The sequence below is a fragment of the Schistocerca nitens genome, chromosome 11 (genome assembly GCF_023898315.1).
Source record: "Schistocerca nitens isolate TAMUIC-IGC-003100 chromosome 11, iqSchNite1.1, whole genome shotgun sequence".
Lineage (NCBI taxonomy): Eukaryota > Metazoa > Arthropoda > Insecta > Orthoptera > Acrididae > Schistocerca > Schistocerca nitens.
The window spans coordinates 17,841,390-17,855,898 of record NC_064624.1 but is presented as its reverse complement, the minus strand read 5'-3'; the positions used below and the strand labels follow the sequence as shown (position 1 = coordinate 17,855,898).

The 14,509-nt window shown below is 40.9% G+C and overlaps 1 protein-coding gene across 1 annotated transcript in view; it reads left to right on the top strand.

The window, feature by feature from the left end:
- LOC126213360 (polyhomeotic-proximal chromatin protein-like) overlaps positions 1-14,509 on the top strand; it is a 367,100-nt gene that overhangs the window by 258,928 nt on the left and 93,663 nt on the right. The window contains exons 5-6 of the mRNA XM_049941064.1: positions 1,819-2,097; positions 9,083-9,217. Of these exons, the coding sequence (XP_049797021.1) occupies positions 1,819-2,097; positions 9,083-9,217 (414 nt within the window). The remainder of the gene's footprint in view (positions 1-1,818; positions 2,098-9,082; positions 9,218-14,509) is intronic.

Genomic DNA, 14,509 nt, shown 5'->3' with positions numbered 1-14,509 from the left:
CCAGCAGAGACTTTCAGAAAACTCTTCACACTTCAGTCTACATCATTAGATGTTAGTGTATTCATGTTTTGCAGAAAAGAATTTCATGGTTGTGAAGTGCATGCTACACAGAGCAGTATGTTAAAAACATGCTGGCACTTTGCATCCCTTTACACAAATACCTAAGTAAAGGTGTTCACATTCAGCTGTCTCAGGCACAGCCGCCCCCCCCCCCCCTCCCCCCGCTCTGGTACCGCTAACTGGATTAGCTGGGTAGCCAGACTCACTGGAAGAATTTCACACCTTGGAATAAGGGAGATCTTCTAACGTTGCTCTTTACTCGAAGACCGAGCATCTGTTCTTAGAACGCGGAACTGTGAGGATGTCAGTGCTGTAACACAGACAGCAATAAATAACATTAAACCGACAAAAGTTAATAACTGAAACAGAACACTAAGCCTGTCTTCTTCCATCTATAGCACAGATAAAGACTGTGAGGCACATACGAGTAAGGCTACAAAACAAAATAATTAAAAACACTTGCAGAGGAAGAGAATAAGTATTAGGGTGGAAATGTCAAAAAATGAAATAGGGACCTGTTTTATTATTCTCCAGTAATTTTTGACTCCATATCTTCACTCTCATTGATGTAGAAGTCTCATCAGACCCCTTCTCGAAACAAGTCACTTTAAAAGAAAACTGTGGATCCTCGTGTTTTCTACTAAGTAGACATCCTCGCTCCCAGTCGAAAATTAAATACCGTGCATTCCTATGACAGTTATCGTTGCATTGCGGTGGATACACCTCTATGCTTTTTGACCGCTCCAGGTAGCACTTCCAACCTCTTCCTCTGTGTCGATTAGTCGCGTACCTTCTATAATCTCTCTCTGCTCTATCCATCTTCTCTCAGGTTTTTTGTGTTCACTAGTAGCCTTGTAGTTCCCAGAGCTTCTACAGCATGTTACTACCCCAGGTACAACAAAAGCATTGTAGCTAACATTACTGTAGCCAGGTTTACTGTGCCATGTCTGGTAATCCGTAGGCTCTCACAGCCGAGCCTGCCTCCCACCTTCACAGTAGTCTGGGGACCATTAGCCAGGGAGATATTATTCTCACTGCAAATGTCGTCCATAGCAGGTTTCCGCATTGGCTGTCCGACACGAGAATAATATGTACCGAGTTGAAATGTTTCTCCCAATTAAGGCCCCATTAAATGAGTCATCACAATAACCCGCCTGAAAGTGGTCGTATGGTGCCAAATTCTGTCTGCTGAACTGTTTTTTGCTATAAAATTTATATTGTTCATTGCTTGCACAGTTTGTATTTTTTAGCTCCAGCAGTTTACTTTTCAGTGACTATCAACAGCCCACAATATTTCTCGTCTGTGTCAGAGTAGGGTAGGAATGACGTGTCCTCGAGGCTCCCAATTGGGTCCCCCACCAGGGTCCAAGTTAAGAGCCCGAGTAGACTTCATGTATTTACCTAGTAGGAGCCTCCAGGATACGTTCACTCCCATCAAACTCATGACACAGCCACTGGCCGAGAACTGTTGTGGACCATTGATAATAACTGAAAATTCAAAGCCGGTATAGCAAAGAAGTAAAAACTGTGCGAGTATTGATTAATATAAAGTTTATAGGCAAGATTAATGACCTCACAGATCTTCTCCGTCAGTAACACAGAAGACAGCAGTGAAATATTTTTGGCATTAATAGTGACCAAACTCCGAATATCGTAGTTTCGTACACTCGTCGGCACGAGTGACGCTCGTCAGGAGAGTCATTCGACTGCCACGCTCCCCGCGAGCCCGCCTGACCCGCGGCGCACCGTTGCCGACAGGTGGCGGTGTCGATGCAGCAGACTCCAACGGCCATCGCGCCGGCGCCGACCCCGCAGCAGCAGCAGCTGCAGCAGGCACAGCAGACGCAGCAGCAACAGCAGGCACAGCAACAGGCTCAGCAGCAGGCGCAGCAGCAGGCGTCGCAGCAGCAGGCACAGGTGGTGGCCGGAGCGCCCGCCATCACCACCATGTCGACGCTGCACCAGCCGCTGGCACCCGCGACGCCCCAGCCCCAGGCCGCGGCCCCGCAGCAGGTGCACGAGTGGGGGCACGGCAGGGTGAGTGCGGCAGAGAGGATACCGAGTACTGCCGATACTGACAGTTCGTGAGAGGACGCGGGACGGTCCTAGCCTTCGTGACCGGTAGTTCTTTCCTGGGGGAGGAGAGAGGAATAGGTTGGGAAGATTAGAAAGGAGGGGCAGTTCACGCACATCCCAGCATGAGAGGCAGCCACTTGAGGAAGACAAGGATAGGCAAAGACGAAGAGAGAGGCTATAGAGGGAGCATAAGGTCAGAGGTGGAACATCAGTAAGAAGTGTCAGCTTGAGTACGGGGAAGACAGCGACAGAGTCAGCAGTAAAGTGGAAATGAATAGTGCTGTTAAGATCGAGCAGAGGGTAGGGAGGGAATGGAAACAGAGACAGAGAGGGGAGGGATGAGAACGAAGATGTAAAAGCAATAAAGAAAATAGTGATACATCGAAAGTGAAAATAAATAAAAGGTTGGATGCACCAAGTGTTAGCAAAGTGGAAACAGCTCATCGACAGTCCCTTTTTCCCCCTGCCCCATTGTACAAAATTGTGGTTGTGCCATAGTGACTGCAGTACTTGTGAAGATGAGACTGAGGTTCGAAGTGGTCACTAGCACATTGTGATGGGCACCGGGACGTATTCCCAAATGTTACGGAATATGACTTGGGATGGCACGTGTGTTGTTGATCTCTACGCCAGCAGAATTATCTTAACCATTGAGTAGTGCAAGGAAGTAAAGGCAGAATAACAACTCATCGAAAAACTGTTATCTGTTGTAGACAGAAACTATGTAAACAAAGAATGGTTGTGTAGGTGAACAATTTTAGCAAATACGGAATATGTTACCAGAGGAAGAAAAAATACTATATTATGAATACAATATTATGAATCGAGATGAAAGAGTAAACTAACTAACAGAATTCCTATATCGTTCAGTGTTCCTGATATTCCCTCTCAAAAAAGCTTATAAAAATGTCGTACAGTTGGAATTATCAACTGGAAAGGAAAGACACATCAGTATTCATATAATGAATTCCACTGGTTTCAGCTAATTTAGCATTCATCTTTGAAAGGATCTAATTTCTGATAAATCCATGTACAATGTGGTTGTAGATAAAGCAGAAGAGGAAACATTCCATTGTTTCAGACTGCATGTAAGAGAATTATGTTTCTCACTCAGGCAGTTACATGTAGCATCTTTGTGTGTAGGTTACCACAAAACTTGTTCACCTTTGCATCTGAAAGGAAAACACCAAATGTAGTTTATAACAATGTACTTTGAGTAAGGTTGTGCCTATGAATAAGTCAGCTGCTATATAAATGAGACGAGTAATGGCACATTTTTCCCAATTGAGGAGACAAATCAAAGTATGTTGTGTGCTTTTCAGCTAATTACTTTAGGATAATTCTAGGTTGTGTCAAAGAAAATCATGCATCGAGAAGAGGACACAACTGTGAACTCTATACAGAGGCTGAAAAGATCAGTAGCAGTTAGCAGCATTGAAAGGAGAGCATTCAAAGGAGGATTATTTTCTACAGTCACCTTGGTGGTACAAATGATACGAGGTTCTGACCCTAGATCTTGTGCTACTTTCTGAGTGAGAAAACCAAGATTTAGTTCAGTAAGAAGTGGGGATAGCACTGGAGGATATCTAGAAAAAAAATTATTCTAGGGCTCCTCAGTTTCTAAGAAAACCAAAACTAAAAAATGCAAACTGTGGACTAAAAGGAGGAAAGAACAGGAAGGGAGACAAATCTAGGAATATAGGGCTAAAGTTGGAATACAAACGTCTCAAAAATGAGATCGACAGGAAGTGCAAAATGGCTAAGCAGGGGTGGCTAGAGGACAAATGTAAGGATGTAGAGGCTTGTCTCACTAGGGGTAAGATAGATACTGCCTACAGGAAAATTAAAGAGACCTTTGGAGAAAAGAGAACCACTTGTATGAATATCAAGAGCTCAGATGGAAACCCAGTTCTAAGCAAAGAAGGGAAGGCAGAAAGGTGGAAGGAGTATATAGAGGGTTTATACAAGGGCGATGTACTTGAGGACAATATTATAGAAATGGAAGAGAATGTAGATGAAGACGAAATGGGAGATATGATACTGCGTGAAGAGTTTGACAGAGCACTGAAAGACCTGAGTCGAAACAAGGCCCCGGGAGTAGACAACATTCCATTAGATCTACTGACGGCCTTGGGAGAGCCAGTCCTGACAAAACTCTACCATCTGGTGAGCAAGATGTATGAGACAGGCGAAATACCCTGAGAGTTCAAGACGAATATAATAATTCTAATCCCAAAGAAAGCAGGCGTTGACAGATGTGAAAATTACCGAACTATCAGTTTAATAAGTCACGGCTGCAAAATACTAATGCGAATTCTTTACAGACGAATGGAAAAACTCGTAGAAGCCGACCTTGGGGAAGATCTGTTTGGAGTCCGTAGAAATATATAAACACGTGAGGCAATACTGACCTTACGACTTATCTTAGAAGGAAGATTAAGGAAAGGCAAACCTACGTTTCTAGCATTTGTAGACTTGGAGAAAGCTTTTGACAATGTTGACTGGAATACTCTCTTTCAAGTTCTAAAGGTGGCAGGGATAAAATACAGGGAGTGAAAGGCTATTTACAATTTGTACAGAAGGCAGATGGCAGTTATAAGAGTCGACGGACACGAAAGGGAAGCAGTGGTTGGGAAGGGAGTGAGACAGGGTTGTAGCCTCTCTCTGATGTTATTCAATCTGTATATTGAGCAAGCAGTAAAGGGAACAAAAGAAAAATTCAGAGTAGGTATTAAAATCCGTGGAGAAGAAATAAAAACTTTGAGGTTTGCTTATGACATTGTAATTCTGTCAGAGACAGCAAAGGACTTGGAAGAGCAGTTGAACGGAATGGACGGTGTCTTGAAAGGAGGATATAAGTTGAACATCAACAAAAGCAAAACGAGGATAATGGAATGTAGTTGAATGAAGTCGGGTGATGCTGAGGGAATTAGATTAGGAAATGAGACACTTAAGGTAGTAAAGGAGTTTTGCTATTTGGGGAGCAAAATAACTGATGATGGTCGAAGTAGAGAGGATATAAAATGTAGACTGGCAATGGCAAGGAAATCGTTTCTGAAGAAGAGAAATTTGTTAACATCGAGTATAGATTTAAGTGTCAGGAAGTCATTTCTGAAAGTATTTGTATGGAGTGTAGCCATGTATGGAAGTGAAACATGGACAGTAAATAGTTTGGACAAGAAGAGAATAGAAGCTTTCGAAATGTGGTGCTACAGAAGAATGGTGAAGATAAGGTGGGTAGATCACGTAACTGATGAGGAGGTATTGAATGGGGCTGGGGAGAAGAGAAATTTGTGGTACAAGTTGACTAGAAGAAGGGATCGGTTGGTAGGACATGTTCTGAGGCATCAAGGGATCACCAGTTTAGTATTGGAGGGCAGTGTGGAGGGTAAAAATCATAGAGGGAGACCAATAGATGAATACACTAAGCAGATTCAGAAGGATGTAGGCTGCAGTAGGTACTGGGAGATGAAGAAGCTTGCACAGGATAGAGTAGCATGGAGAGCTGCAAACCAGTCTCAGGACTGAAGACCACAACAACAACAACAACAACAACAACAACAACAGGGCTAAAGTTAAAGCAGTGTAGTTGAAATAGCATTGCCTGTAGATAGCTGATATGACAAAAAGAAGGATATGAAAGTAATTAATGATAATGGAAAAGAAGTGATAGAAAATATGTTAACAGAGGTTAAGCGTGGGAGGATGTTGGGATGTGAGTATGTGTTGCAGGTTCCCATCTTCAGAAGTGAGGGAAACTAGTGTCAGGCGGGGGAGGATCTGGCTAGCCTGTGCGGTGCAGCACGTCACTGTAGACCAGGCTTTTCCACCGATTGGCTGCTGCGAGCTGGCCCGTGCTTACATCGCAGTGACTGATGGGTGGTGGGAGGGAGGGGAGGAGGGGAGGAACTGAGGCAGGGTAGCTCTGCCTGTGAAACTGTCGGAAACGAGTCTGTTGTACGACTGTCACTGTTAGTTGCACAGAGGTGTAGTGCTTCACAGGGGGTACTGTCCTTTGCAACACATTTATTTTCTAAACTGTTGTACTGACGAGAAATGGGAATGAAACGAAGTTCAGATTTCTGTATATTGGTGAAGGGACGAACAGGGGGGAGCTAAGTTTGAAACTTGGTGTTTCTTACAGTTGCAGTAGTGTGATGAATTTTGTTTGTGCATAAATTGACATTTAAGTCACAAGTTGAACATAAAAAAATGCCAGATGTCAGTGAGTACTACTTCTTTGCTTTTCAATAAAGCATCAGTGTTTGGTACAACTTTTTGAATGCCGCTAATTCAAAGAACAGTTTTTAAGTTCTACTCGGTCTGTGAACTTCTGTGGATAGACGTCATTCTGTTTACTGCCAGAAAAAGTTGCTGACACACGTACATTGGTACAAAACGTCAGCACAATTGTAGCTACACAAAGTAGTAAAAAGGCGGAAATTTATGTTTAGAAAAACTTTTATACAAGCCCACAAAACTACTTTTTACTATGAAACTTATTGTGCAACTGCCTGTCACACTGTAGGTCTGTATGTTGTTACTGTATCTGGGCACGCTGCACTGACCTGTTGATAACTGATATTGGTGTGTCTCGCCTCCACTTTGAAGTTCCTAGCCTGGCCATTACACTGTGGGGCAGGGATAATAGTTTGGGAATGTCGAAACGTCCGACAAGGGTGTTACAGTGTTACAGGAGTCAGGAGGGAGATGTAAGGTGACAATGTACGGTGTAGGGAGGATATCGGGCGAATAGTGTCTCGTTTCAAGCATCGACTTGAGAAAGTTGAAGGCAGTCTAGCCCGTTGTGGTACTGAGTGATAAGAGGGGTTCTTCTGAGGTTCCTAGAAATTAGAATTGTATTAGTCAGAAGGTCAGAAAAGGATACTGCCTGGAAGATTTGTTTGTGAAGAAGACCTGTGGGATAGTTGTGGGAGAGGTGGTCAGTGTAGCTGTTGGGGGATTGAACAGTGGAGCAGACATGTTTGTATAGTTTTTTCAATTGAATTTACCTTTCAGTACAATGAAAAGAGTCATGGATAAGAAGCATATATACGACTTCTTATTTCAACTGACATTTATGCTGATGTGTAACAATTTTGATTTACTGTAATGATTTGCTCATTCTTACTCAACCACTCAGCTTTGCAATACAAGAATATGTTTCAAAAAATATTATTATATGTTCTTTGAATGTTCACTTTGTTGAGTGCCCTGATAAAAGAACAGTTTAATGAATGGTTTGTTTTATTTCACTATGGAGTATTATTGCTTTTGAGATTTTATTTTCTCACCTGTGTGACAGATTTGTCTTCAGCTACAATTGTGAGGCCTATTTGGTGTGTTAAATAAAGTACGTACTGCTTTTGATGCCAGCTTTCTGTATCTTCGGCATTCGTTATCTGGTTTGGCCCGAAGTGTAGTGAACAAAAATTCATACTGCTGTGTGGATATTATAATGTCATTCTGCAAATGCTCATGTCATATGCTACTTAATAGTGATTTTGAGTTCTTAACAAGAAATGCTAATCTTCACTAAATACCTACAGGTTGCTAAAGTATCGTTGTTAAACAACCCTGTGATGTGATGTTTCATATATCCCACAGTCCTTAGGCAAGCTAAAAAATGACAAATGTGGCATTTTGTCTTCTCTTTGTTGTTGCTCCAATTTTTTGTTAAAAGTCAACATAAATGGTACTGTTAACATTCATCAGATGTTGTACTCATCAGTGTGGGTGTGTGGTGTGCTGCTGCTGCTGCTGCTGCTGCAGTGTACAGCAAAATAGAGAAGGGGTGCCACAGTTGTACACAGTTGTACACGCCTCACACTGTGGCTGCAGTCACAGCTTTCGCCCCCGATGTTCGCCTTCCACTCGACCGCAAGCATCAGTCTCGCGTGGCCCGCCACACATTTTTTGTTACCTGTCACCTGCACCTACTCTCTGCATGCCACTTTACAGTGTGCGACAGAGGGTGCTGCTGCCACTATTACAGATTACAAGCTCACCCACCACACACCTGACCCCTTCCCCGTTCCAGTCACGAAGTGAACGACTGCCAATAAAAGCAAAAGCTAATTTCTCTGATTTTCTCAGTGTGGTAATTTTGTGAATGTACCAGGGTGCAAGTAATATTTAGCCAAACACTTGTTACAGTGTGCAGTCTCAGAATTTCAACAGTAAACCTCTTCTCTGCTACCAGAGCTTCTAAAGCATCCTGGTAACACTCTCAAACTTACTTAGCAATTCTGTTCTTCATTAGATTTTCTCTCTCTCTCCTACTATTATTGCCTGCAAAGGGACACAGACTTGTGAGGAGTATGAAAGAAGCCTTTTGTAAGCTACCTGTTTCAGTGACAGATTAAATTTCCTCAAGATTCTTCAATGAATCTTCAGTCAGACATCTCTCTTTCCTACAATTTTTTGTATGTGACCATTGCAACTTAGGTCTCTCCAATTTATGCACAATATGTTACATTTATTTATGACGCAAGTCGACTACCAGATCTCTCTCCAGTTGTCGGTAGTGTGTAATTTTTCCTACATTTCACTACAGTCTTCTGGCATCGGAACCTTCCTGTAGATGTCGGCACCGACAGTGAACGGCCTTACGGAACTTCTGACGTTATCCATTCGGTCACTAATACTCGGGTCGTTAACAGTATCGGGCCTATTACACACCCTCGAGGTGCTCCCGACATCACTTTTACGTCTCCGGATTGTGTGCCACCGAGAGCGACATGTCGAATCGTGTCTGTGAGGAAGTCCCAAAGTGAGTCGCAGATACGGTCCCGTACCGGGTAAGCTCGTATTTTATTTACCGAAGAAGAGTGTGGAACCGTATGGAACGCTCGAGCCGGCGGGGTAGTGGGAACATAGACGAGCGGATTGCACTGCACTGTGAGTGTAAGAGTGAGGTGAGGTGAGGTGTGGTGTGTTGTTGCAGGTGCAGGTGATCCAGCAGCCGCTGCAGAACCCGACGTACCTGCAGCAGCTGTACAACACGCAGGGCCAGCTGCTGGTGCCCGGAAACCTGCAGCTTCACCCCGCGCCGCCCGGCATGAACCCCTCCTCCATACACGTGAGTACACTGTGGAGACACAGAGAGCGAGTCGCTAACTGACTCGGCAAAGTAAACCGCACAGACACTTGCCAGCAGGTATATTACATTTAAAACTGAAATACTCAACTTAGGTCACGAAATGTGTCATTACACGGGTCAGTTTCATAAGGAGAACTTCTTCTTCAACGCTCGAGTCAAAAACTTGTACATTTTCTAAAATGTCAGTCCAAAGTGACGGTAGTCCCAAAATTGTGACGAGACCTCGTGGCCTCTTCCATTTGTGTATTTGTGTTTTTTTTTTTTTCTCCCCACCCAACCATCAGATTATATTATCATGAAATTCCTGAATTGTGAAATAATTGTATGGTATTATTGACCAGGAGATCCCACCTGACATTGTATGGCCACAAGGTGCAGCTCTTTTTATTTGACACCCCTGCAGCAAACTGTTCACCTCTGAATGAAATTTTCACTCTACAGCGGAGTGTGCGCTGATATGAAACTTCCTGGCAGATTAAAACTGTGTGCCGGACCGAGACTCAAACTCGGGACCATTGCCTTTAATTCCGCCAGTACCTCGTCTCCCACCTTCCAAGGCAAAGGTCCCGAGTTCGAGTCTCGGTCCAGCGCACAGTTTTAATCTGCCAGGATGTTCACCTGTGGTATGAAATGAGTAAGGCAACATAAGGTCCCAGTCCCTGAGGGAAGGAAATCTCCAGCCCAGTCAGGAATTGGACTCTTCTCCCCACAATGTAGAGGCTGCGACACTAACCGCAAGCTGCAGCCTATAAAATTTATCACAGTTACCTTCATTACTTTACAATAATCTTTATACAATTTATTGTATTTAATTTTTAGAGTTTGGTTCTCTAACCTTAAAACACATGTTTACTATGCAAAAAAAAGTACACTTGTATTATTAATTGATTTCATTTTATATGAATAATATTAGACCTCAACACCCATTCACATCGCTAAAGTGTTTTAACATTATACTACATTTGTAATCAATTCAAATTATGCTTAGAGGTCATAATGTATGGAAAATTTTTGAATTTACATTATGTAAACAAGGAATTTCCATGCTTGCATATTTTTATTAGTTATTATTGATAGTATCAATTACAAAATGAAGTAAAATATTCAAGTAAGTAACCAAGTAAAATATTCAAGTAAGTAACCAAAAATATTGATTATATACTCAAAATCATTTGGCAGTGCCAAAACCACAAGTTACACATTTCAGAAATACTTGTGTTTCGGGTCTTTCACTACGCCTAGGATGAAATACATTATTCTCTCCTGATTAAGGTGCTCATAGTTTCATTTCGGAATGCTGTTGCTTTATTTTGAATGCACACTGGCTCACTGAACTTTATACCCAATGAACCATGCATAAATCATTACACAGACTTGGGGTGTACACAGAAGGCTGGAGATGACACTGGACAAAGTATGTACAATGAAACAATGATCCAATTACTATGGAGGAACTGCAAGATGCTTTGAAAGGCACAAAGAAGAGAGATGCTACTGGGATCGATGGATTAAATGTAGAACTAATTAAATATGGAGGGTTACCATTAAATAAAAGACTTATCCAATTAATAAATGAATGTTGGATGAACAGCAAGAGTCCAGACTCTTGGTATACAGCAGAAGTAATCTCTCTTTCAACAAAGAGAATGTAATGATTTTAAAAACTACTGTGGCATCATTGTTCTAAACACAGGCTACTATCTGTAATCAAAGATAATCAATAATCACATGAACAATATCACAGAAACTATTATTTCTGAAGAACAAAATGGATTTAGATCAGGTCATTCATCCACAAACAATGTGCTTGTAGTTAAAAACATTATAGAAAAACACAGCTAATTTAATACAGAAACTCTTGTGATCTTTATCAACCTTCAGAAGGTCTTTGACTGCATGAGCTGTGATAGCCTATGGAAGATTGTGTGTGAATGTGGATATTCTTACCACATAATAGAGAAATTGAAAAATCTTTAAAAAACTACACACATTGTAATAAACACAGGTAGGAATGATTAGAAGAAATAACTATTAACCAAGATGTTAGACAAAAGTGTAACTATTACCTACGCTTATAAGTATTTACAGTGGTTTCTTCGCAAATGGAAATTTAGAGTAAACAAAGGAATTAAGGTAACAAACGAGGAATAGTTGAATGTACTTTTGTTTGTTGATGACATTATTATTATTAAAAAGAATGAAGATACGCTCCCGACATCAGTATACCAGATGAACAAAATTTGCAAGAAGTACAATTTTAAAATTCCTAATAATAAAATGAAAATGAAAGCATTCCGAGGAAAACACACAGTCAGATTAAAAATTGTTTCTGATAGTTCAGTGTTAGAACATGTGTTCTATAAGTTTTGATTTTGGATCTGATGGTTCCTGTGTTTTCCAATCGAAGTGAAAGCTGGGTTACCACAAAAACAAGAAAATAAAATTCAAACAGTAGAGATGAGGTGTCTAAGAAAGACGAAGGGCCGCACAAGAAGAGACATAATTAGAAATGAAGTTATTAGAACAGAATTAAATACTGTATTTTCAGCATGAATGAAAAAGATTCAGGAATAAGATGAAGATTGGAGACATCATCTCGTGAGAATGCCAGGTCACAGAATTTACCAGAAGATCCTGAACTACTAGCTGAATGGGAAAAGAGACGTTGGAAGGCTTCAAAAAAGATTGTAATGATTTTCTCTGTGAATTTGGAACAAACAACAGCCTAATTGTTGACAGGAAGATGATGATGATGATTTTATTTTGTCGTTTAGCAGTTAGCTCTAGTAGCCCACTGGGTATTGTCAAGCTACACCATATAGTAAAAATTGTTATGCTTGCGTCAGTGTGGGGAAACTGCAACATGTGGTTACATCCCAGTATGAGTTTTGCACAACTGTACTAGGTGCAGGCATGACTGTCACAAACATAATCACTATCATCACTATCACTATAAGCTGCAATCATGAGCAGGTTTTGTCAGCACGCAACAAGTTAAAATTTGTTAGTATAACTATTGTGTGGAAACACACATGGTGTGGTCAGCATCTTAAAATGTGATAGTATGCATTTTGATGAAGTTAACAGCACCTCTCCACTCTTATCTGCACTGTATTGCAGCTGGACTTGCAACTGCAGTGAGAACTGCTGCCATGGATTGTGTTATTCACGTCTCAAAATGTTCCTCCCTACTATTGATGTGTGCAATAATTTGGTGAAAACTAAGTTTACTGGGTACTTTTTCCTTTGGTGCAATAGTGAAAAAGTAATTGAGCTACATGCATAGTTAGGAATACATCTCCTTACACCTTAAAAATTTTTAAAATGGAAATACCTGTCTTAAAAAATTATCCCAATAGTCCAGCAGTTTTAGTATTTATGAAAGAGACATTTATGTTATGATACATTTGCTTTGTATGTCCATGTCCAGCCAACCACAATTTACCCTGACAAAGAACTTGATACAGAGCCAGACCGATGCAAAGACATAGGCTTACTGATGCTTACAGACACAGCCACAGTTAGTTCCAATTTTTCCGCGGCAGTTATTACTTTGGAAAGGTTTTATACAAAGCTTGTTACATACTACAATTTTTTTATTTCTTTTTATAACTAATAATATTCCACACATGGCTGACAGCAGTAACTTTCAATAAATGATGGGTGCAGTGAATCTGTTGCATAAAGTTTATTGTAATAAGCCTTAACAAGGTTTGACCTCCTTGATTATTATCAACTGCAGTGTAAAGAACTGTTAACGTTTGTATAATATTACTATCTTTTTATAAATTTGACGTATTTTTGTACCAATGTGCATTTTTTTTTTCATATGAGCTATGCATCACATTTGTTTTACAAAATTTGCTACTTATATTGTGCTTTGTAATACAGGGTGTACATAAAGTCTGGGAACACTTTCAATTATTTACTGCACACGAACTAAACATTGTACAGATATCATACTTATGTCATTTTGAAGAGAAACCCTGAAAGCTTTTTTTTCATGTATACCACCACAGTGTAGTTTGGTAATTTGCCGATAGTCGGTGCTAGTTGCAAACGTGGCGAGTTCAGGTGTGGAGCGAGCTTTCTTTATGTTGGAGTTCAACAAAAACAAGTGTGCTACAGCTGTTCAACGGATGTTTAGAACCAAGTACGGTAACAAGCTACCAACAAGAAAGGCCATTTACCACTGGCACAACAAATTCCTTATGACAGGTTGCTTGTGCCCAGCAAAGAGAAGAGGACGTCCCAGTGTGAGTGAATTGAATGTGGGGCCATGTTTGTCACTAGCGCTGACTATCGGCAAATTACCGAACTACGCTGTGGTGGTATATATGAAAAAAAGAAAAAGTTTCAGGGCTTCTCTTCAAAGTGCAATATGTATGACATCTGTACAATGTTTAGTCCTTGTGCAATAAATAATTGAAAGTGTTCCCGGAATTTATGTACACCTTGTATATTCAGTAGTTATCCATCGTGTAATTCTGAACAGTTTCGATTTTTCTCTGCCAACTTAATTTACATAGTAAAAGTTGTGAATTTGTTTTGATCAGAACAGTGAAGCACCCTGTACCTGCGTATTTCTACTTTTGTCAACCTTCACATTTACTGGAAGGAATTTCAGAATAAAGCAAAAACCTCTTATTAGTAAAACTGTCATGACAGCAGTTGCTAACAGCCTTAATGAAACTAATGGAAGACATCATCAAGAGATACTGTGCACTGTACACGTAATAAATCTCCGTTATCTCACTGGAGGACAACCAGATTTGACCTTCTCGATCATCAGCTGCAGAGTAAAGGACCGTCACTTTTCTACTGACCAAATGTGTTCTGTGTTGCCACGTATATGAACAACTGCCATTGGTCAAGAGAGGATATTAAACATCACTAGCCCTATTGTTGTCCTATTTGAGACAAATTTGGCACAGTGATTAAAATAATTTGACAGTGGTAGTTGTTCAGAGACATGGCACTGTGAATGCACAGGGTGCATTGTATGTTAGTTTATAGTGAATGAGAAAGTTGAAACTGCTTGTGCTCCATTGAAATAAAAGACTTTTATATGTGTAGCAAATGGTGCCTTTTCAGAACGTCTTCCATTAAATCTGTTATTGGCACCGAGCAAAGTAAACTATCTTTTGAAATGTGTGTCGAAATGCCAAACTGTGGAAAATACGAGGTTCCGGTTGAGAGGTACGCAGGTACAGAGTGCTTCAGTAAACGTCTGGATCAGCTAGTGCACTGCACTGGCCGAGGCAGCTAAAC